Here is a 23,333-nt window from a genome sequence, read left to right on the forward strand (position 1 = left end):
TTTGTTAGTTTTTAATTTTTACTTTTTTTTATCGTTAGATGTTTTTTCGTCATTGTTCTTCCAGTTATTTTTTATGTTTGCCTTGTGCTACTCTATTGTAAATATGTTTTTCATTGCGGAACTCTGTAATTCGGCTTCTCGCTGTTTTGATTTCCCAAATAAATAAATAAATAAATAAATAAATAAATAAATAAATAAATAAATAAATAAATAAATAAATAAATAAATAAATAAATAAATAAATAAATAAATAAATAAATAAATAAATAAATAAATAAATCATCCCTTGGTCGTCCCTTTTAGTCGCCTCTCACGACAGGCAGGGGATACAGTGGGTATATTATTCATCTGCGTCCCCCACCCACAGGGGATAGGTGTGAAAACTATCGCACCATTAGTTTGGTATCTCATGCCTGCAAAATTTTAACATGTATTATTTACAGAAGAATGGAAAAACAAGTTGAAGCTGATTTGGGAGAAGATCAATTTGGGTTCAGAATAAATGTAGGAACACGTGAAGCAATCCTGACTTTACGTCTGATCTTAGAGGATCGAATCAAGAAGGACAAGCCCACGTACATGGCATTCGTAGATCTAGAAAAGGCATTTGATAATGTTGATTGGACCAAGCTATTTAAGATTCTGAAGGTGATTGGGATCAGATACCGAGAACGAAGAATGATCTACAATCTGTTTAAAAATCAGTCTGCAGTGATAAGAATCGAAGGCTTTAAGTCCAAAACAAAAGTAATGGAGTGCAGTTGAACAAAGGCAAGTGATGCATGAAATTTTAGATTAGGAAATGAAGTCTTAAAGGAAGTAGATAAATATTGTTACTTGGGTAGTAAAATAACTACTGATGGCAGAAGTAAAGAGGACATAAAATGCAGACTAGCACAAGCAAGGAAGAGCTTTCTCAAGAAAACAAATTTGCTCACTTCAAACATTGATATAGGAATTAGAAAGATGTTTTTGAAGACTTTCGTGTGGAGCGTGGCATTGATGGAAGTGAAACATGAACAATAACTAGCTCAAAAAGAAAGAGAATAGAAGCTTTTGAAATGTGGTGTTACAGAAGAATGCTGAAGGTGAGATGGATAGATCAAATCACGAATGAAGAGATACTGAATCAAATTGGTGAGAGGAGATCAATTTGGCTAAATTTGACAAGAAGAAGAGATAGAATGATAGGACACATCTTAAGACACCCAGGACTTGTACAGTTGGTTTTTGAAGGAAATGTAGGTGGTAAGAACGGTAGGGATAGACCAAGGTTTGAATATGACAAGCAGAATAGAGCAGATGTAGGATGCAATAGTTACGTAGAAATGAAAAGGTTAGCACAGGATAGGGTGGCATAGAAAGCTGCATCAAACCAGTCTATGGACTGATGACTCAACAAAATGAAACTATCTACCAACTTACAAGAGTGCCACAGGTTGTTGGAGAAGTGAACTGTTAGAGCCATCTTTCAGCCAGGCAATTTTACACATTTACATGGAAGCTGCAGCAAGTTTAAGAATTTGAGAAGCAATATTTAAACTGTTCAAAGAAAATTATAATCCTTAGAAGGATGAAAAGGGCTTGATGAAATTTTACTTTAACATATTTTCTACTAGCATCACAGTATATGTCATTCTGTCATGATTGGCTTACATTTTTCTCCCAAATAATCATAATGTTATGAAATTTGGGCAATGGTATAGTCATCTGTTAGCTATGACTTTCAGGAAACTTGTTCAATGCTATACTGGCCAAGATCAATAGTTCAGTGCTCATCAGAATAGACTGAATATCAAAACTAGCAGTAATTTCAAACAAGACTGAAAAATGTAGCATCTATCCCATACAGTTTCTTCAGAAGAGTTGATATTTCTCAGTATGGGGAACTTATTTCATGGAACATTGAAATTTCAACCAGAAGTTCTTACTAAATTAAGAAATATGTGAAAACCATCACACAGCTAATTCCCAGCCAGCCTTGCAAGTAAACACACCAAGAAAAGTACAGGTTGCTACACATAGTTTTTATGATATGACCTGCGTGGCCTGTTGTGGAAATTGGTTTATCAATACTACATGATCCAATTTGATATGGAAAGAACAAATCACTATTGATACAAATTATTATCTTGATGTGACAGCTAAGAGTAACAATGTTCAAAAATATGAAGTTTTTGAAGCTTCCACCTAATCAATACTTTATGTGTTATTTTACAGTACCAGTTTCGACCTTGTGAAGGTCATTTTCAGCTGACCAACATAACGTGTTATCACTGTAAGAATGTCACATAGTATGGGTAAAACATTGTCAATTTACAAATATTCTTTGTGTTAGTTTAAGCAATCGTCTGCGTTGAATGCTATGAGAATTTAAACTTAACATTACTAGTATGTGCATGGATGATATATGTTAAATATACAATGTTCTTAAATTATAAACGTCCACTGTTCCACATTGCACACAATAGTAACGTTAAGTTTTAGTTCTCATATCATTCAATGCAGACGATTGCTTAAACTAGTAAAAAGAATATTCATAAATTGACAATGTTTTACCCATACTATGTGACATTCTTACAGTGATGATTTACTTACATGTTATGTTGGTCAGCTGAAGATGACCTTCACAAGGTCGAAACCGGTACTGTAAAATAACAAAGTAATGATTAGGTGGAAGGTTCAAAAACTTCATATTTGTGAATATCAAAATCAATACGGAAATGAAACTTATAGATTATGAGTAAAAGTGTATTGGTGGTATATACTCTTTAAAAATAAGGGGAAATGGTGGGGACTAGGATATCAGGAGATTCAATAAATTAAATCATAAAAGAATATAGCCTTTATCTACACTTCAGAAAGAGGTTAGGATTTTGGGTCTACTATAAACTTATAATTAGCTATCAATTTCCATCTGCATTAAGATACTGGTATTTTATAGTCTTGTACATTTTCTATAAAAGTACATTCAATATTTCTACTGAAATAGCAACCTTCAAAGGTGGTTGTCTGTAGTGGCATGGTCCACCGTAGATAAGGATGATAATTAAAAAAAAAAGTGTGAAATAATATTCAGCCTGCATAACACTATTAGAATAATTTTTGCAGTATAAATACTAAAAGTGTCTAGCTCCGACACTCTTAATGTTTTGTGGTATCACACAGCAAGTTCAATCATCGCGTCCTCAAACTTCAACTTGCATGTTTCACAAAACAAAGGGTTGAGTGAATTTTTCATTGCTCCTAGGTATGATAGCCTACTGTTTTATTTAATGCTATTCTTCACTTCACTGAATTAGATACTTTCACTACAAGACGTCACTTTGCAACAGAAGCAGGTAACTGAAGTAAAATCAGTGCAGGCAAACTCATTACCAAATTAGAGGTAACAGAACAAAATTCAACCACATATGCTGGAACTTGCATTCATGAAAGAAAGTTACACTCGCTGTCGAAGATTGTAGACTAACACTGCTATGTCATAACTTTTTCATGAACTATTTTTTAACAGCTAATCTTCAATGTAACAGACTATTCTTTTTCCATGTTCCTGGGAGAGATGAAGAATTTGTAAGGAGCATTTAAAATTTGTAAATCCATAATAATCAGCACCATTACACAAGTAATTCCCAGCCAATCTTACAAGTAAACACACCATATTGCTGTAATGTATAAAAAAACAAAGTCTATGGAAAATCCACAGTAGTTTGCATCTCTGTATAGACAATTTCTTAAAGCGAATGAATTTAGAAAGAACTTACTTTTCCAAGCAAATATTCTGCGATTTCTAACAGATTTCCATACTGAGAATGCTCTGTGAGGACAATATTTCCTGTGGTATAAATATAGGCTTTTTCGATGCTCATAAAATACAAAGCCTGTTGGGAGAAAAGAAAAAGTACAACAATGATTAAAGGGTAAGATTTCAACTACACACAAAAGTTATGAAGATCAACAAACCCTGATATTTATAAAGGCTCAGTTAAGAAAGCTAGCACAAGCAAAATACGAATGCAGAAAACAGACACAGAGGCATCTTACCATGTAAGAATGTCATCTTACCATGTAAGAATGCATGGGTAGAGTAGGGCCTACACATGAAGGAAAAACACTAGTCCAAACTTCTCAGCTGCAGCCTTCATCATTGGCAGAAATAATAATAATAATAATAATAATAATAATAATAATAATAATAATAATAATAATAATAATAATAATAATAATGTGGCGGTGGTGGTGGTCATAGTTCACAAGTAGATGCTGTGTGAGGGGAGGGAATGGGGACACTGACAAAGAGAATGGAAGCTAGGAGTGGCTGTCCAATTTTATGGCCAGTTGCTTCCCTACACCTAAGCACCAGTTGATAATCAACTTTGGATGGAAAGGTGTGTGTGTGTGTGTGTGTGCGCGCGTGTGTGTGTGCGCATAATGATTGACGGTTTTAACGGTGAAACAATCAAACATGATTTGATGGTGCCGGGTGTGAATGGGGAAGGGAAGATCCATGTTTAGGGTTTTGCAGGTACTGCAGTGGTCAGGTGTGTGTTTGGCTAGCATGTTAGTAGCTAAACCAATGTAAAAAGCTGGGCACAGTTTGCACTGAAGCTGGTAGATGACTACACATAATGAACTCCTGGATGTCGGATGAAGTGCAGTCATGATGATCATGTATGGGGTAAGGCTTGGTGATGCTGCTAATTGTGTCTGGTATATGTAAACTGCAGGTCTTACAGTGGCTATGTTCACATGGAAAAGAGCCAGAATGGGTGAAGGCTGTTACAGTTCACAGTGATCAGTACCGTATAATCCCGAATACCATCTGCACCTTTCTCCCCAAAATATTGGTTCTAAATCTTGGGTCCGGGTCGTATTCAAGCCGTTCATTCTCGCAAATATTTACTACATTTACATGTAGTATTGAAATAGATTTCAATACGGTTACTGTACGCAATATACCACATGTAAACGGGTATTCAGGTCTTATTGAGTTTCAGTTGCATTCTAGAAAACAAGATCGATATTTTCTCAATACAGTTACAGTGGTATGTAAACGCGAAATGTAAGGTGATGAAATACAATAAATCAAAGAATACGGGTAAATATGCAGTAAATATGAAAGCCGCTGCTGCAAATGCTCGCTCGTCATTTGTTTCAGAAGTGTTGCTGGCATGCTGGCTGCGCGAATAGATCTCGTGGGATATTGTACCTTGCGAGACTCGAAACTGCTGGTTACGGAAGTCTACCTCCCTCACATTCGAGTTCCGTATCTGTCCCGTGAAAGTGCTGTCTCCATAATAAGCGATGGATTCAAAACGGTGTCTGCGCTTATTTACTGTGTGTGATAAACATGCAGTTGTAAATGAAGCTGAAACATACGGAAATCGTGCCGTTGGCAGAAAGTACGATATTGATGAATCGTGTATTCGTGATTGGCGGAAGAAGAAGAAACTTATAAAAAGTAACAGCGATCGCAGAGCATTTCGCGGGCGGAGTGCAGCGTTTCCAGAAATTGAAGAACAGTTCTGCAAATCTGCGATAGAAAAGCGTGAGTTAGGATATGGTGTTTTTTGTGAAATGTGTCAATTGAAAGCACCAGAGATCTCAAAACACAGGGTTTTACTGCAAGCCGCAGATGGATCCAAATCTTTTATCGGAGAAAGGGATTGTGCATTTGGAGACTTACATCTATTTCACAATGTCCACCTGGGGCGTATGAAGAAAAATTAACGGCCTTTCAGCGTCACATTATTCATTTGAGGAAGCAAAATTCTTATTTGCCGTTGCAAATTGGAAATGCTGATCGGACATCTGTATTTCAAAATGCCATTGGAAAATATAGTGGATACGAAGGGTTCTAGAAGTGTAACGATTAGAACAGGTGGTAACGAAAAGCAACGATGCACAGTAATGTTGTGCGTATTAGCGGATGGAACCAAACTCCCTCCATATGTGGTTCTGAAAAGGAAAACACTTCTGAAAGGAAACTTGCTGCCCGGTGTTATTGTTAGAACACGAGTCCGGCTGGATGGACCGTGCATTCCTCGAGGACTGGGTGAAGTGTATTTGGCAACGTCCCCGGGAGCTTTGTTACAAAAACGAAACATGCTTGTGTTGGACAGTTACCAAGGACATAAAACTGACGCCGTAAAAGATATGAGGAAAGGAAAAACCGATCTTGCGATAATTCCCAGAGGACTCACTTCTATTCTACCGCCGTTGGATGTGTGCGTGAACCGGCCTTTCAAAACTGCAATGAAACAGTTGTACACCGAATGGATGTCTGATGGTGATCACGCGTTTTAACACCAACCGGGCAAGTGAAGAGGCCTGAAGTGGGACTAAGATGCAGCTGGATCAAGAGCGCATGGGCGCGCATTCCCAACGATCTATTGCCCAAAAGCTTTAAGAAATGTGGAATTTCAAATTCAGTGGAAGGTAGTGAGGATGACTATTTGTGGAAAGATGCCAGCGATGAAAGTTCCTACGGTGAAACTTCAGATGACAGTGAATTGTGAATGATCTGAGTATTGGGCCGATTTTATTTATGATTTTTTAAATTGTAAGCTGTTTAAATTTATATTTGTGGTATATTTGAAGAAAATTAAATAGGTATGCAAGTTATTTTATTTTTTCCGTATTTTGCCGTCTCAAATTTAGGGTGCAGGTCGTATTCGTTGGCGGGTGGTATTCGGGATTATACGGCACATTTTTCAGGTTAGGAGGATGTCTGAATCGTCTTACTTCACTAGACTCTTTCCTCCACCTCCAGGATGGTAGAATAGACACCTCTGTACACACCAAACCCACCAACCATCAGTAGAATCTCCATTACAACACATCACACAAAACATTCACCCTTGCCATCTGGGGGAAAATGGATTTGTTCAACCTCTTGAGCCTGTGCCTCGTACAATAACAAGGCCTTTACTACTATGGGTTACCCTACCCAAATGGTTGATCACCAGATCTCCCGTGCCATGAACTCTGTCCCCAGACTCCCTGAACAACCTAATCCTGTAACCTTCATAACCACATATCATCCTGGTCTACATAAAATCAATCACTTTAGAAGTGCACAAGCATTCAGTCTTCTAGCATCTTCACTCTGCACCCGTACTCTGATTCCAGAAAGCCCAACAGTCACATTCAGGCACCCTCCTAACCTCAAAAACATTCTAACTCGCTACAGACCATAAAAACCTCCAGCCACCTTAGGGCTCTTTATGGTGAACACAGCCGCTGTAAGACTTGTCGTTTACATATAGAGCAATACCAACAAGTCTTACCCCTTACACGGTCATCACAACTGCACTTCAATGTCATCTACCAGCTTCAATGCACACTGTGCCCAGCCTTCTACATTGGCATTTAAGTACCAACACGCTAGCCAAACAAATATGTGATCACCGCAGTACCTGCAAAACCCCTAACTGGATCCTCCTGTCCCAATTCACACCCAGCACCATCAAACTACGTTTAACGATTGTTTCACAGTTAAAGTCCTTAAACATTTACCCACAATTTGACGTCCCCACACACTCCGAGATCAGACATCAGCTAGTGCTCAGGTCTAGGGAAGCACCCAAACTTAATATTAGATAACCACCCTTATTTTCTTTCCGTTCTGTTGTCTGTTAGTCTCCCACTTCTCTCGCACAGCATCTACTTGTCATTAATGACCACTACCATTATTATTCTATCCTCCACTGATGAAGGCTGTGGCCAAGAATTTCAGACCCATGTCTTTCCTTCATGTGTACTCTATCAATGCATTCTTGCATGGGAAGTCACAGCTCTCCATCTGTTTCCTAAACACTGATATTTAATTTGCATAATTTCAAATTAAATTTTACAGCAAACTGAAATGCTCCGTGAAATAGAAAAAGAGAAAATTGAACAACTCTTTTTGTCTTAGCCTATAGAATATTAAATAATAACTACAATTAAATTAATCCAAGCAGTAACAAATACAACAGTTAAACTAAAGACAACTCAAAGATTTACTATTGATAAATGTAATATATATCAGAAAAACTAATTTTATAGTAAGGCTTTCAAAAAAACACCCCCTCATTGTACTGTATTACTGTATTAGAAATAAAATGAAGCATATGTGAAATAGGTTTAATGCTTACAAGGGCTGGATAACGAAGCCTCCGCTGTATTTCTTCTGAGATATAAAATTCCCACAAACAAGTTTGCTTGCTTACTTTCAATGAAATTACACGACCACTCTTCATCTCCGTTGCATTCAATATTATACCATTCCATTTTCCACGGGGCTCACTAAAAAACCTATATTCTTCACTTCCTGAAATAGAGAAATAATACATGAATCTCTCATGGTGAACACAATCTTAAATTAATAGGGACCATCTACATCGTAGGGATAGGTATTTCTCTTGCTCCAGAGTCTTGAGTGCAGCAGCCAAAAATCTAAAGAATCTCATAACCCTTCCCAAGTCAAAGTAAATAGTGCTGCATTCTCTGTATGCATGTGTGTAAATCACAACATGCTATAAATATTTCTTTCTTGAAGTAAGGACTATAGCAGTTTTAAAGGATAATACGAAGCTTGTTTTTTAAGTAAGGTCCGTTTTGTTGTAGACACTAGTAGTTCGTGCGCATGTCACAACGAGCGCGTGCGTCGTGTACCGGCATGCCTCGGGAACAACTGTGCTCAGTTTCAGCTCTGTAGCTAACCTGTACGGTTTTGTTCTGTGCTTTCAAAATGTTTAAGACTATCAACTCACCCGCAGCGTGCGAGGTTCGGTCAGTGATACGGTTTTTGTCGGCAAGGAACCTGTCGGCTGCAGAAATTCGACAGATTTGCGAAGTGTACGGTGATAATGTTATGAGTGAAAGCGAAGTGCATAAGTGGGTACAACAATTCAAAGATGCAAGTATGAAGAATGAGATTTCCACCTAATCAATACTTTATTACAAATGTTTGAAGTTATCTACATTGAAACAGATTGAAACAGCTGATAGATTATAGTAATTCAAAGATGGCTGTGACAACGTCCATGATGAGGACTGCTCCGGTCGCCCTTCTTTGATTACAGACGATTTGGTGGCTTCAGTTGAAGCGAAAATTCATGGGAACAGATGCTTCACAATAACAGGTCTCTCAAACGAATTTCCTGACGTGTCAAGATCAGTGCTTTACAACATTGTTTCTGAACACCTAAAGTTTAGGAAACTGTGCTCCCACTGGGTCCCGAAACTCCTAACAGAGGACCACAAAAACCAAAGATTTGAGTGTGCAATTAAGTTCTTGACTCGTTATGACGAAGAAGGTGACTGCTTCTTGAGTCAGATCGTAACTGAAGACTAAACATGGGTTTCGCATATCGCGCCCGAATCGAAGCAACAGAGCATGGAATGGAGACACACACACTCACCTGTAAAAGTGAAGGCCAAACAGACTCTGTCCCAGAGCAAAATCATGGCGTCGGTGTTTTGGGATAGGCATGGTGTTTTGCTGGTCGAGTTCATGCAACGAGGAATCACTATCAATGCAGAAGGATACTGCCAAACCTCGAGAAAGCTACGCAGAGCTATTCAAACCAAAACACGCGGCATGCTGACAAAGGGAATTGTCCTTCTCCACAACAATGATGCAAGACCTCACACTGCAGTTCAGACCCGCGATTTATTGGACAGTTTTGGCTGGGAAGTTTTAGACCACCCACTCTACAGTCCTGATCTTGTGCCGAGCGATTAACATCTGTTCCTCCACCTCGAACATCACCTCAGTGGCAACCATTACAATGATGACAGTAACGTGAAAACGGCAGTGAACTCTTGATTATCGGAGCAGGCGGCAAGTTTCTATGAAGAGGGTATTTCAAAATTGGTTACGAGGTAAGTGTTTGAGCAAACTTGGCAACTATGTCATAAAATAGAGTGAATTATGTACTTTCTGAAAATAAATTTACTTTTTTGAAATAACCTTTCGCTGTGTACTTATTTTCAAACGGACCTTACTAAAAAAAAAAACTCCTAGTAATTTTAGTTAAATGCGCAATGTTTTCTAGAAGCTTCCACTCAATCAGGTGGGTCAGAGAAATTATGCTATTCCCAAGGTTATCTAGTATTTGATGTAGAAATGCCCGAGTGAACACACCATTTTGAAGCATAAGACCGTTCATTCTCTCCCACTGCCTCCAATTTTATCACAAATACTGTATTATACTGCAAGCTTCAGGAAAGAGTGCTGATTGCAAAGGTATAACTATTATTCACAAAAATTATTATTATTATTATTATTATTATTATTATTATTACCACCACTTCAAACAATTGTTAAATATAAAAACTTCAACAAGTAATTTTAAATTTGAAAAATTGTGTATTAAAAGTTTCAGTAAACTAAGTTTTCTTTGGGGAGGGCATTGTCTGAATTAATATCTCGTCTAAAACATTTTTCCATGGGTATTTTACGTTTTCCCAGAAAGTAGCCATATAAATGTTGCTAACAGGTCGTTCAGGTTGTATGCACCAGCACAGAAGATATGGTAGATACTTCACATTCCATTATTACTTTGGATTGGGTTTTATTACATACATAATCATCATAGACTGTTATGCCTTTCAGCATTCAGTCTGCAAACCTCTGTGAATATACTAAAACGTTGCCACAATCCTTTTTTGCAACTAGTGCTCTGGCCTTATTCAGTTCTATACCTCTTATCTTTAAATCGTTAGAAACTGAGTCTAACTATCGTCATCTTAGTCTCGCTCTACTTCTCTTACCCTCCATAACATAGTCCATTATACTCCTAGGTGTAACCTATCCTCCTCCATTCGCCTCACATGACCCCCACCACCGCAGCCGGTTTATGCGTACAGCTTCATCCATCGAGTTCATTCCTAAATTAGCATTTATCTCCTCATTCCAAGTACCCTCCTGCCATTGTTCCTACCTGTTTGTACCAGCAATCATTCTCGCTACTTTCATGTCTGTTACTTCTAACTTATAAGATATCCTGAGTTCACCCAGCTTTTGCTCCCATAAAGCAAAGTTGGTCTGAAAACAGACCAATCTAAAGATAGTTTCATCTGGGAGCTGACTTCCTTCTTACAAAATACTGTTGATTGCAACTGCAAGCTAACTCACTGCATTAGCTTTACTTCACCTTGATTCAATCTCACTATATTACCATCCTGCGAGAACATACAACTTAAATACTTGAAATTATCGGCATGTTCTAGCTTTGTATCACCAATCTGACATTCAATTCTGTTGAATTTCTTACCTACTGACATCAATTTAGCCTTCGAAAGGCTAATTTTCATACCATACTCATTGCACCTATTTTCAAGTTCCAAGATATTAGACTGCAGGCTTTCGGCACAATCTGCCATTAAGACTAAGTCGTCAGCATAGGCCAGACTGCTTACTACATTTCCACGCAACTGAATCCCTCTGTTATTTTTATTATACCTTTCAGCAGATGATCCATGTAAACTACGAACAGCAAAGGTGAAAGATTACAGCCTTGTCTAACCCCTGTAAGTACCCTGAAACCAAGAACTCATTCTACCATCAATTCTCACTGAAGCCCAATTGTCAACATAAATGCCTTTGATTGATTTTAATAATCCACCTTTAATTCCGCAGTCCCCCAGTATGGTGAACATCTTTTCCCTCGGTACCCTGTCACATGCTTTCTCTAGATCTACGAAACATAAACATAATTGCCTATTCCTCCCGTAGCATTTTTCAATTACCTGGTGTATACTGAAAATCTGATCCTGACAGCCCCTCCGTGGTCTGTTTTATTAAAGTAATTTTATTTGTTTACGATTTACACTGTATAAGATCAGGCTGAACACATTTGCAATCCAGCTTTAACAGTGCTATGACAGAGTTCAACTGCTGCACGACAGCACACGACCAAGTTCAAGTGGATCGGCATCTATTAGACAGCACTGCACAGTGAGCGTTGCCAAATCATGCCTGGAGGGATACTACTCTTGACTATCTCTCCCTTGCCATTACCATATCTGATGACAGCATAGTTTTCTTCACATGCCTCATTTAGTGGCCACTACTTCAGAACTTCTTACCTTGTTAACATTGGTAACATAAACATAACTGCTTATTTGGACAAAGAAATGAAAGAACAAAACCCAATTTAGGAACTATTCAAAAACAAATGAAATATTATTTGTAAGTGCCATACCTGCTCACATATAAGTGTACTGATAAAAACCGTAGTCACCTGTGCAACCTAAATTTCAAAGACTCATTTTTGTGAAGGTCTATTTCTGTAAGTCCCCAAATGTATGGCTTGACCAGCAGAAGCCACTATGTGCATTGCAGCTGAGCTCAAGGTCACAAATAAACCGAAATTTCCTCAAGCTTAGACTATTTGTTTTTCAAAATTATGATTCGTGATCTATGATGTCTATAGTAGGTTGGAAGTCTCAATTACAGATGATGCGTTCCCATGAGAGGAACCGTCAATAACTATTATCTGTAACGGAATTTAAAAATTCCTTAGAAATGAATGTGAACATAAAGCTACCTGCATTAATTTATGTTCTACTGCCCACTTGCCTGACCTGCGTCCACTGATTATACACAAGATAACATCTTCCATTTTACATTATGAAATTTAAGCAATATTTAAACGTTTTTAATCTCGTAGAGAGTTCAAACATGTTTAATTAACAGTCATCTTTAACATGATAATGTACTGACTTAAGAGGATAATACTGTAAATATGATTTTGGGATTAATGTAAGAGGTCAACCGTCAATGGGGATAAAATGAAATTTATGGTCTGTAATGACAAGAATACGTTCGAAAATTAGAAATGTACATATCACAAAAGCAGAACAGGGAGAACAGTTTAAATGAACACATGGCATAATAAAACCAGTTATTCAAATTATCAATCCAATATCCCAGAAAGAGAAAGGGAGAAAATGTTAGCGATAAAGAACACGTAAGTCAGGAAACAACCAGGACCCGACAAGATATTACCAGAATTCATAAAAAACCTTTGACCATCTGCTTTTAAGATACTGCTGCACATATTCAACAAATTTTGGACATCAAATGAAAACCTACCAAATGACTGGACAAAAGCAACTATAATTCCAATTCTAAAACCAGGCAAGCCAAAAAATCAAGTCGTTTCGTACTGACCTATAGCACTTACCTCCATTCTGATAAAAATTCTAGAAACGATGATTACAAATACTCAACTGGTATTTGGAAACAAAATCTCTTGTATCAGAAGAACAACCCATAAAATAATGAGATTTACACGAAAAGGAAGCCTTTAACAAAAGGGGAAGTGTTCTTGCAGTTTTCATTGATTTTAAAGGAGCCTATGATACTGTATGGCAAAACATGCTGTTATGGAAACTAATCAGATTCAAAGTAAGTGGATGCATGTTAAAGTGGTTTTCAAGATTCCTTTCCCAAAGAATGATCAATGTTTGTTACAACAACAAAACTTCAGGGTGCAAGCAATCAAAACTAGGCCTTCCACAAGGAGCTGTATCAAGCACAACATTATTCAATATTACATCAATAATCTTCCAACAACAATAAAGGAAGTAAGTGATGTGAATATCAGCACATTTGCAGATGATTTTATGATCTGGACCACAACACGTAAGAGCCCAAATCAGCAAATGCTTCTTGAACACAGAATGAACCAAACTAAAAAACTGGATTGAAAAATAACAAAACGGAAAGCAATACTACGAATATAGTATATCAGTTTCTCTCCTTGAGACATCACAATCCTTCTTTCAGTCTAAAATTAAGTGATCAGGAACTTCCAAAAAGTGAAGGCACCAAGTACCTAGGTATCATCGTGAACAAGAAGTTGAACTGGACCAGACACAACATGTAGAGGAGAAGGTAAACAAACGGATGAAATTGCTGAAGAGAATAGCAGGAGCTACTTGGGAGAGCATTCAAGACACTTAACAGAACCTACAACACTTGCATCAAACCTATCATAAAATATGGCAGTGAAGTACTTACTAATCAAATATTCATAATTGCCTTGAGAGGTGTCAGAATAATGCCCTACGAATCATAACAAGCACAATAAAAACCACACCTGTAACTGCCTTACAGTTGTATACCCACAATTTACCAATAGAAGAAGAGATGAAACAACAATTAGCCAACGCATATCCCAACTTACAAAGACTACCCCAAATGACCTCGGCCAAAAAATAAGTTACTAGCCCCAATCTTATAACCCAAAAAGATCCTTTGAGTCTTGCCAAAGAATATATTAATAAGAGCAATCTGCAAATAAAACTTCAACCACTCTGTATGCCGGTCAACCCCACTGAATACACGTGACTGCAGATCTTACTTTGTTCAAACAGGCCTGCAAGAAAGACTTCAGCAGTATGATCTAAAACAGCTGGCCCTCTGTACAATAGAAGAAAGATATCTGTCCAATCAATGGCTAAAAATATATATAGATGGCTCACAGGACAAGGAAAATAGAACTGGGGCAGGAATACATTCATCTCTCTTCTCACTCCACTTCCCAGCAGGCCAAAACAAAACAAACTTTGATGCAGAGATAAAAGCAATTTCCCATGCACTACAACATTTATTAGGCAGAAACAATGATCAGCAAAAATTTGTTTTCCTTAGAGATTAAAAAACAGCCATCCAAGCCATCTCGTCAAATAATGTTGAAAAATAAAGGTAGTGAAAGAAATTCTATGCATGATAAAAACTCTCGAAAGACTCCACAAACATAACCCATTTCAGTGGATTCCTTCTCATGTTGGAATAACAGGTAAATGAAGAGGCAGACAGATTAGTCAAAAAAGGTACCACACTACAACCTGCCAGCCAGACTGATTTTATGTCAGCAAAAAGGATCCTGAAAAATACAAAAGGCAAAGAAAACAGCAGAAACCAAATTATGGAAAGATACTGATGCTAAATGGGATCAGTACAAAATAAAACCAAGAAGAGAAGCTGTAGTCTTCTTCAGACTTAACACTGACCACGACTGTCTGGCAGCTCACCTGGAACGAATCAACATCCTGAGATCTGAAAAATGCACACTTTGCCATAACCCTGGAAGCAAAATTGATAAGGAACACCTGCTACATTGCACCAAGCTTGATGTGACAGCCAGAATTTCAGGAAATCTCACTCAACTATACTGGAATGCAAGAAAGCTGATGGATTGGAATCTGGGCTAGCCATAAGATACAATAACAACAACAACAACAATGAAGGACACAAGTGGGCAGGACAACCCCCCTCCAATGCCACACACTCCACCCATTCAATCCTTCCTGATGCACAACCAGCTCGCTCGCTTGACAGCTCAACAGTCTGCCGACTCAGTTGATCAGTTGGAAGTGTAAACAGATATCCAGGGCCTCTGCATTCAATGTAAATCACTCCTAATTGACGTGTTTTATTCTTATTCTCTTGTCCTCTAGATAAGATTTCATTTTTATCCAGCAAGCTAATCTTTTATTACAGACAATTTTGTTCCATTTGGATGTGCCTTGGCAATGATTACGTCAAAAAGCAGGGACAAACTGAGTCAACACTACTCAGAAGAATAAGAGACCAATGAAGGATATTTGGAATATAAAGCTCTTATAATAGTTACACAACATCAACATTTGAAAATTGAGAAATAACATAATACAACTTTCAGATGATATTTATATGATAACTAGCAAATGTACCCATGCTTCGCTAAGGTATTCTATATTGTATACAAATATCGAAGTAAATTACTGTACATGCAGTGAAGCTTTTTTAAATTGCATGTCTCTTAGAGTCGTCCAGAAAGAACAGGGGGAGGTTCCCATACATTGTTTCCAACGTAAAGTGCCAGTTGAGGAGTTGTGATGATAACGGCAGGCTCACTTGCCTACTACCATTAACAATCAAATAGGTAAGTTTCCATTATAACAGGTGGCCTCATTACCTATTGCGTGGTCACAATAGATTTTGGAGAGTTTTCGTTACAATGGCAGGCACCCTTTCCTACTTCCAGACAGATTACAGTTGAGGAGATTTTATTATAATAGCAGGTACCTTCCCTACAGCCAGTCAAAATTGGGTTGTGCTGTTATTATAATGACAGGCCACTTTTCTTAACGACAGCCACATTTTAGATGGGTAAATTTGTTTATAATGGCGGGCACACTTGCCTACTCAAAAACACAATCTGTTAGAAGAGTTTTGAACAAAACTGCATGCTCCCTTGACTTCTGCCAGTCAAATTGAGAACGAAATTATTAATTGCAGGCGCTCTCCTGCTGAGAGTCATCATTGATGCAAAATATTAATTATAATGGCAAACACACCCTTTCTACATCGCTATAAATGGACTTCAATGAATATATATAGATCGACATACAAAGTATATCCACGTTTACAATACGGTATTGCAAACCTTAATTTACAGATAAACTGCTGCTAAACGATACATCATATTGATTGATGGACAGTCTGTACCATACGACGCCTCATTTAGCGGTCTAAATGGCTGGTATTAAGATATTTTCTTCTGTCTCATCTATTTATATGTAAAATAGTTAGAAATGTTGAATAGGGTGAAATTTGGGTAAGGTTATCTCACAGTGCATTACTTTTGGGTACTAATATGACAGCTACAGCCAATATGACAGCCAATGTTCGTGTAGAATTAGACGATTCTGCCTTTCGTATAAGTGATTCGAACTATGAATTATACGTGTACAAAGAGCAAAATGTAGATATAATCGGGAAATAGACAAATCTAACATGTAAGGAAGAGAGATACGACGACACACCATAGGTCCAACATTGTAGATCACTCGAAATTGAAGGAAGATTGTGCCATCCGTTTCGTGATAGGAGTAACTGTTTAGCCATGAAATACCTCGAAACAAAGGTCTGCACCAGGGGGGTGAAAGTCTAATGGGGTTTATGGTTCCAATCTGTAGCTAGCTTAAGGTAGTTTTAGTCTCTCCTTTTAGATGGCGCTGGAGGTTGTTCATAACGAGTAAATAGTTATATACAGGTTCTGTACATGTCACGCAAGTAAGCATGAAATGAGCGATGTTAATAATTAAAGGCAGTTTGCCTCGAAGTGAAGTATTTCAAGTATTTCAAGTCTGACCTCAATCAGTGGGCCCTTCTAACAAATTAATTGGCGTCTCCAAAAACCGTAAAATAGTAGTTAGTGGGACGTAAAACAAATAACATTATTAACAAATTAATTAGTCACATAACGTCAAGCACTGTGGAGATAATATTGCTGGATTGCATCGAATTCAACTTTACCCAATCGATTAACCTTGTTCGAACTAATATCAATTTTAATCAATAGTTCCCGTGGTGCTTCAGTATTTGTGTTGTTGTGCTGTAAATCTTTGTTCCTTGTGCTTGTTTATTTGAAAAATATCTTCACCAGTCCTCCTGAAATCCTGTATTTCCTGTTTGAGTACACATCAGGGGCTGAAAGCTGAATGGTTCTATTAATGTAGTTCTATATATTTCCTGTCTCAGTGCATTTAATTCTGTTATTTTTATTTTCATATGGTACTTGGATATTGATGTGATACCCCATTCTCTTGCATATGGTGTGCTCTGCTGTCTTACTTTCGAAGGGATTTCTTATTTGTTATAATATCAGCTTTGTGTTAATGTGTCAATCATTCATTTGAAGTTAAAGCTGCTTTGAGGTATGTGGTTATGTTCTCAGTAACATAGTATGCCATACAAACTAGGGGTATCAGATCATTACTTACAACATAGTAAGTACTTGGAAATAAAAATATATGAATTACAATGTATTGGGCATGGAAGTAGTAGAACTGCATTATTATCATTGGCAGGAGAGGAGGGGGCAGGAGCTGTAAGCAAACCCGGATGTCGCTTCTCTGCGCTATCTGTTGATAATTACATAAAATCAGCTTCATGGTCCGTATCGCACTTCAATAGATTCACAATTAAGTATTTATTTTCCACCTAGTCGATACAATGATTGCTTAAGGCAATTTTTAATGGTCAAAAGTGGTACATGTTTCGTATATTATCAACATCTTCAGCCACATAACACTGTTTAGATGAAAAATGTATAAAATTGACAAAGTAATGCTTTAGAGGAAGTGTCCTTAAAATTAACATAAGATTGACAATGTTAATTTTAAGGACACTTCCTCTAAAGCATTACTTTGTCAATTTTATACATTTTTCATCTAAACAGTGTTATGTGGCTGAAGATGTTGATAATATACGAAACATGTACCACTTTTGACCATTAAAAATTGCCTTAAGCAATCATTGTATCGACTAGGTGGAAAATAAATACTTAATTGTGAATCTGTTGATAATAGCGGTAAGATAGTGCACAAAATGCGCACTGTGGCGCTATCTCTGACGAAAGACTGAAACTACTAGGGCCGAGTGGCTTGGTACCGAAATTTATCATCGAGTTTCATCTCTATTCTATTCTATCCTCTTTGGTCTGCACTGTCATTAAAATTGCCTCCATATTTCAATATTCTTTGGGGATAAAAAGTGAAAAATTTTAAAATCTTGGAAGTTTTCTGTCGGTTGGCAGCTAAAAACAAATAATTTTACCCAATTTCTACTTCCTAGCTCGCCTGGCAGAGTGTGCCGCAATCTTGATTTTGGGCGAGGAGGGTAAAATTTAGGACATTCAGGAAACAATCAGTTTTACTAATGAATGGTGTAAAAATTTTATACAAGGTTTATACACTGTTTATGTGTAATTCGTCACTAATAAACCGTGTATAAGCCTCCTGTGTATACATCTGTAATAGTTAATTGAATTGCTTATACTGACCAGGACCCTTGTATAAGCATTGTATAGCAGCGAGTAGCGGAAAAAGAAACGAGTGAGCAGTTTATTTTCAGGGTATTTACTGTCTGCAGTAATTTAACAGTGGTGAAGTATTCGACTTATCCATTTAACATTGAACACACACTGAAAGAATGGACGATAATGTGATGATCTTCACGATATTTTAAACATAGGAGACATACACCATTTAGAGGTTATGGAGGCTAGACATCTTCGTAAAGTAAAACACTTTAAAGAAGAAGGAATGGCAATGGGTAACTATAAAAGAAATGATGGTTGGGCATATTTTAGTGAAATAATGTGTTACTATTTAACAGACTTTTGAAACGGCAAGTTTATTATACATTATCTGCCTCTACGAAGATCTTTCTCGAATTTGAGTATAAAAAGGGACATATTTACTGACATAAAAAAAATGGTATAACTTGAAAACTGTACGTAATATGTAGTTGAATACGGAGATATATGATGTATAAATGCCTAACAGAAACTTTTTTGATCAAACCTTTCTTTTAGCTACATAAGTTTTTTTCTTTCTCCTGAGGGGAAAAAAAAAAAAAGATTTTGGAAAGTGTACCCTTTTCAACTCAGATTCAATTATAATTGCTTACATTTTCCGTACTATCCCAGCTAGGAGCTTTTGATCTTTTCTTAAGCTTTTCCATTTCTTTCGTGGCGTTCATTACACAAGCAAGCTGAAGAAATGTTGATATCCATATAAGCAAATTTCCAGCTGTCTCACTTTGTGTTGCCACTGCCTTTTCGATATGCTGTGCTACTGTGTGACTTTCTGGAAAGTTTTGCTCGAAGATAACCAGCAGAAGCGATCATAAAGGCGGTGAACGTGCGAAATACGTCAGTGAACTGCAGGAAGAGATTCCTACGACTTGGAACAAGTGTATACGTGCTGTATTGTAATACAATGCGTATACTTCATTTATTAGTAACAAAAATATACAAGGCTTATCTAGCATTTATTCGCTGTATAACTATACAAGTGTTAAACAAATGTATAAGGACTTTTTATTAGTAAGACGGTGTAGCTATAAATATGCAGATGGTCATTACCCCTTAAACGGATCATCATCATCATCATCATCATCGTGCAGTCCCAGTTTCCCCGGGTAATGTTTATGAGCCTCTTCCACTTCTTCCTGTCCATATACAACTTGTCACGGATAACATCATCCACTGTCCTTCCCCTGGTAACTAGATCAAACTTGATCATATCCATCCATCGGGTTTTAGGTCTTCTTGCAGATCTTTCCCCCTCCACCTGTCTTTCCAAACTTATTCCAGCTGTTCTTGTAGGCGCCAACCTCATCACATGCCCGTAGCCCTGTAGTCTGGATGTGCCAATTCGGTCTAATAGGGATGTCTTTTTTTCTGGCTTCTTTCCTCACCTCTTCATTTCTTGTCCATCTTGGTCTTCTGGATGATGGATCTAAGAAATTTCATCTCTGATTCTTGGAGTTTCAAATCTGTTTTTGTGAGGGAGCACACTTCAATACCATAGGTCAATAGCTGTTAAACATCAGTTCGGCCGGTTTTGGAATCATGTCATCCCACAAAAATGTTCTTACTTGTTAGCAGAATAAAACGGAACGTCGAAATTGACGAGCAGACAGCCAGATGGCGTCAAATTTAAATGCCTGCACACGGTAGCTGAAGCCATACGATTATTATTATTATTATTATTAGTAGAATTCTGATCCCTTTTGCACTCTGTAATTTCCTTTCTTACCAAATTATCACTGGAGATTACACTTCCAAGGTAAGGAAAATTATCCACACACTCTAGCTGATGTGTCTCCTAGTTTTACACTTGCTGGACACCCTTCTCTATTGACTGCCATCACCGCTGATGTTGAGGTTATATTCCTGGAACTGGGATTTCCATACGTTGAGTCTGGTCTGTACTACTTCTGTTTAATCCCAAACCATGATATCATTAGCAAAGGCAACTGCATTCAGTTCACCTAACTTTTCCTTGACGTTCATTATACTGTCCATAACAGTGATGACCAGTAGTGGGGACAGTGTACTTCCTTGTTGAAATCCACTGTTGGTCTCAAACCATGATCGACCTTCCCCAATTTGCACACAGCTAGTACAGTCTCTGTACAACATCTGAATTTTCCTTACCAGTCCTTGAGGCACATTTTTTCCCCCTCTTCCCCCCCCCCCCTCAGGCACTCCCAGATCTCATCTCTTATAACACTATCATAGGCCTTTTCTATATCCAGGAATACAATGACCAGGTTCTTGCCTTTCTCCCAATACTTTTCATCAGCATGTGGGTGCTAAAAATTAGATCTATTTTTGATCATTACTTCTAATTCCATACTGCTCCTCCTCTACCTGTGGTTCAATGATGATTCTCAATCTCCTCTGTATGATCTTCTCTAGAATTTTTAGACCATGAGACAGCAGTGTTATTCCTCTATAGTTGGGTGGGTTTCCGTCTGCTGCCTTTCTTAAACTGGGGAATTATAACGCCCTTGCTCCAATCTGCAGGTATCTTGTTGTCCGTCCATATGGCATTTAGTACTCTGTGCAGCCAATGTACACCCTGGATGCCTGTTGCCTTTATCGTGTCTGCATTCACATTATCTGCACCTGAAGATTTTCCTTTAGGCATAGATTTTAAGGCTGTCTCAGTTTCTGTCCAGGTGATGGCAGGTTCCTAATTGTAGGCTTGAATTTCCAGTTCTGTATTTTGTTTTTGAACTGGTCTATTCAGTAGGTGGTTGAAATGGTTCTTCAGGACTTCTCTCATGTAACTTTCTCCATTTTCATCTTAAAGTGCCTTAATGCTATTCATTGGTTTCCTTTTACCACTGATAACACTACACAGTAGTTTATTATTGCCTCTGCTGTCTTCCTCCAGTTCTGAGTGAATATTTTCCATGACGTGGTCTTTTCTTCTTTAACTGTTCTTTTAACCCCTTGAACAGATAGCTGTACAAAAATTTGACCCAAATAGTCAATGCACAGACACGGTCATTACAATTTTATTTATATAGATAGATAAGGAATCTGCTCCACGTACAACACCTTTTGGGCTATGTTTGCTGGACTTAGCCTGCAAAACTGACCGTTCATGATATCTCCCTTATTCATCCTCCTGTCAAAAAATTACCCATGACAAAAAAGTTTTAGAAATGGATTTCCATCAAGTTTGATCAATTTCCGGTCAGGTTGGTCTTGTATATATTGTGGGAGAGTAAAATCACCATTTCGGTTCCCTATAAAACGCCAGTCCATTCCGGGAATTTGAAATGGTATGGACTTTAAAATCTACCTTTGGACAGGCGGATGCTAAATATAAAGTTTGGTTGGAATTTCTTCAGTAGTTTTCAAGTTATAAGAAATATGCTTTACACGCACCTGCTCGAGTTAAGTCAGGTGGATCTTGTACTGAAAAAAGGTCCGTTAATGATATCTCCCTTATTAATCCTCATATTGAAATGATGCACAGGAGGAAAAGGTTTAGAAATTGATTTCCATTAAGACAGGCAGATTTCCATTAAGTTTTGTTGTGTATATTCTATGGGAGTGCAAAATCATGGTTTCGGTTTCGTTTGAACACCCAGTCAGTTCAGGGATTTAGGAACAATATTGACCCTAAAACCTAAGTACAGCTGGATTTTAAATATGAAGTTTGGTGGAAATATATCTAGTAGTTTTCAAGCTATAGATAAACAGACACCAAAGCTAAAAAATATGCAGATGGTCATTATTACACCTGACACGGATAACTGTACAGAAAATTTTGCCAAAATGGTCAATGTACAGACACAAGGTCATTACGATTTAATTTACATAGATGACAACATGAAAGAGTATTCATGTTTGATTTGTTTATGTATTTTTAACTGGAGATAGTTTATGGACAATTTAAATGTTGGATTGTATGATTTTTAACAGCTCTAATGTGCTTAAAGAAGGGAATGCTTTTATATTCTCGAAACATGTACTTTTATATCAATGTGTTAGATAATGAACTAGGCATTGTATTGACAAGGCAAATCCTTAATACACGACACTAATTACAGTCAATACGGTCGGACCAATTTTGGCCATTATGGTGAAAATTGTAGATTAATCATACCTGTCGACTCATGACTGACTTGTGAAAACAAACATTGAAGTTTAAAGTGAAAGGGTAGAACATGTTTTTGCAATAACTGTACATAACATGACCGACAGTAGTTTATTAACTCCTTAGAAATAAAGGCCGAAGTAAACGGCTGCTTGATTTTTGAACTAGTTCCTGACATTAAATAAGAATGTGATACTTCAAGACACAGCAATGTTCATCACCGATTTCAGAGGTTAGATTATATACTCCTGCGTCTTTTTAAATTTAATATAATTTATAGCGAAAAGATTATCATCACTCTCTAGGGGTCTAAGTATGTTTTCATAAAACATGTATCGTAAAGGTAGGCTGGGGATGCTGTTTCAAGTAACAAAATTGAA

General features: G+C 37.5%; 1 protein-coding gene across 1 annotated transcript in view; it reads right to left on the reverse strand.

Annotated features, from left to right (window-relative positions):
- Positions 1-23,333, reverse strand: part of LOC136877585 (mitotic checkpoint serine/threonine-protein kinase BUB1) — a 402,777-nt gene that overhangs the window by 99,157 nt on the left and 280,287 nt on the right. Inside the window, exons 13-14 of the mRNA XM_067151742.2 lie at positions 8,139-8,314; positions 3,765-3,881 (exon numbers count right to left, since the gene is read on the reverse strand). Coding sequence (XP_067007843.2) covers positions 3,765-3,881; positions 8,139-8,314 — 293 coding nt within the window. The remainder of the gene's footprint in view (positions 1-3,764; positions 3,882-8,138; positions 8,315-23,333) is intronic.

This window comes from Anabrus simplex, chromosome 7 (genome assembly GCF_040414725.1).
Source record: "Anabrus simplex isolate iqAnaSimp1 chromosome 7, ASM4041472v1, whole genome shotgun sequence".
Taxonomy (NCBI): domain Eukaryota; kingdom Metazoa; phylum Arthropoda; class Insecta; order Orthoptera; family Tettigoniidae; genus Anabrus; species Anabrus simplex.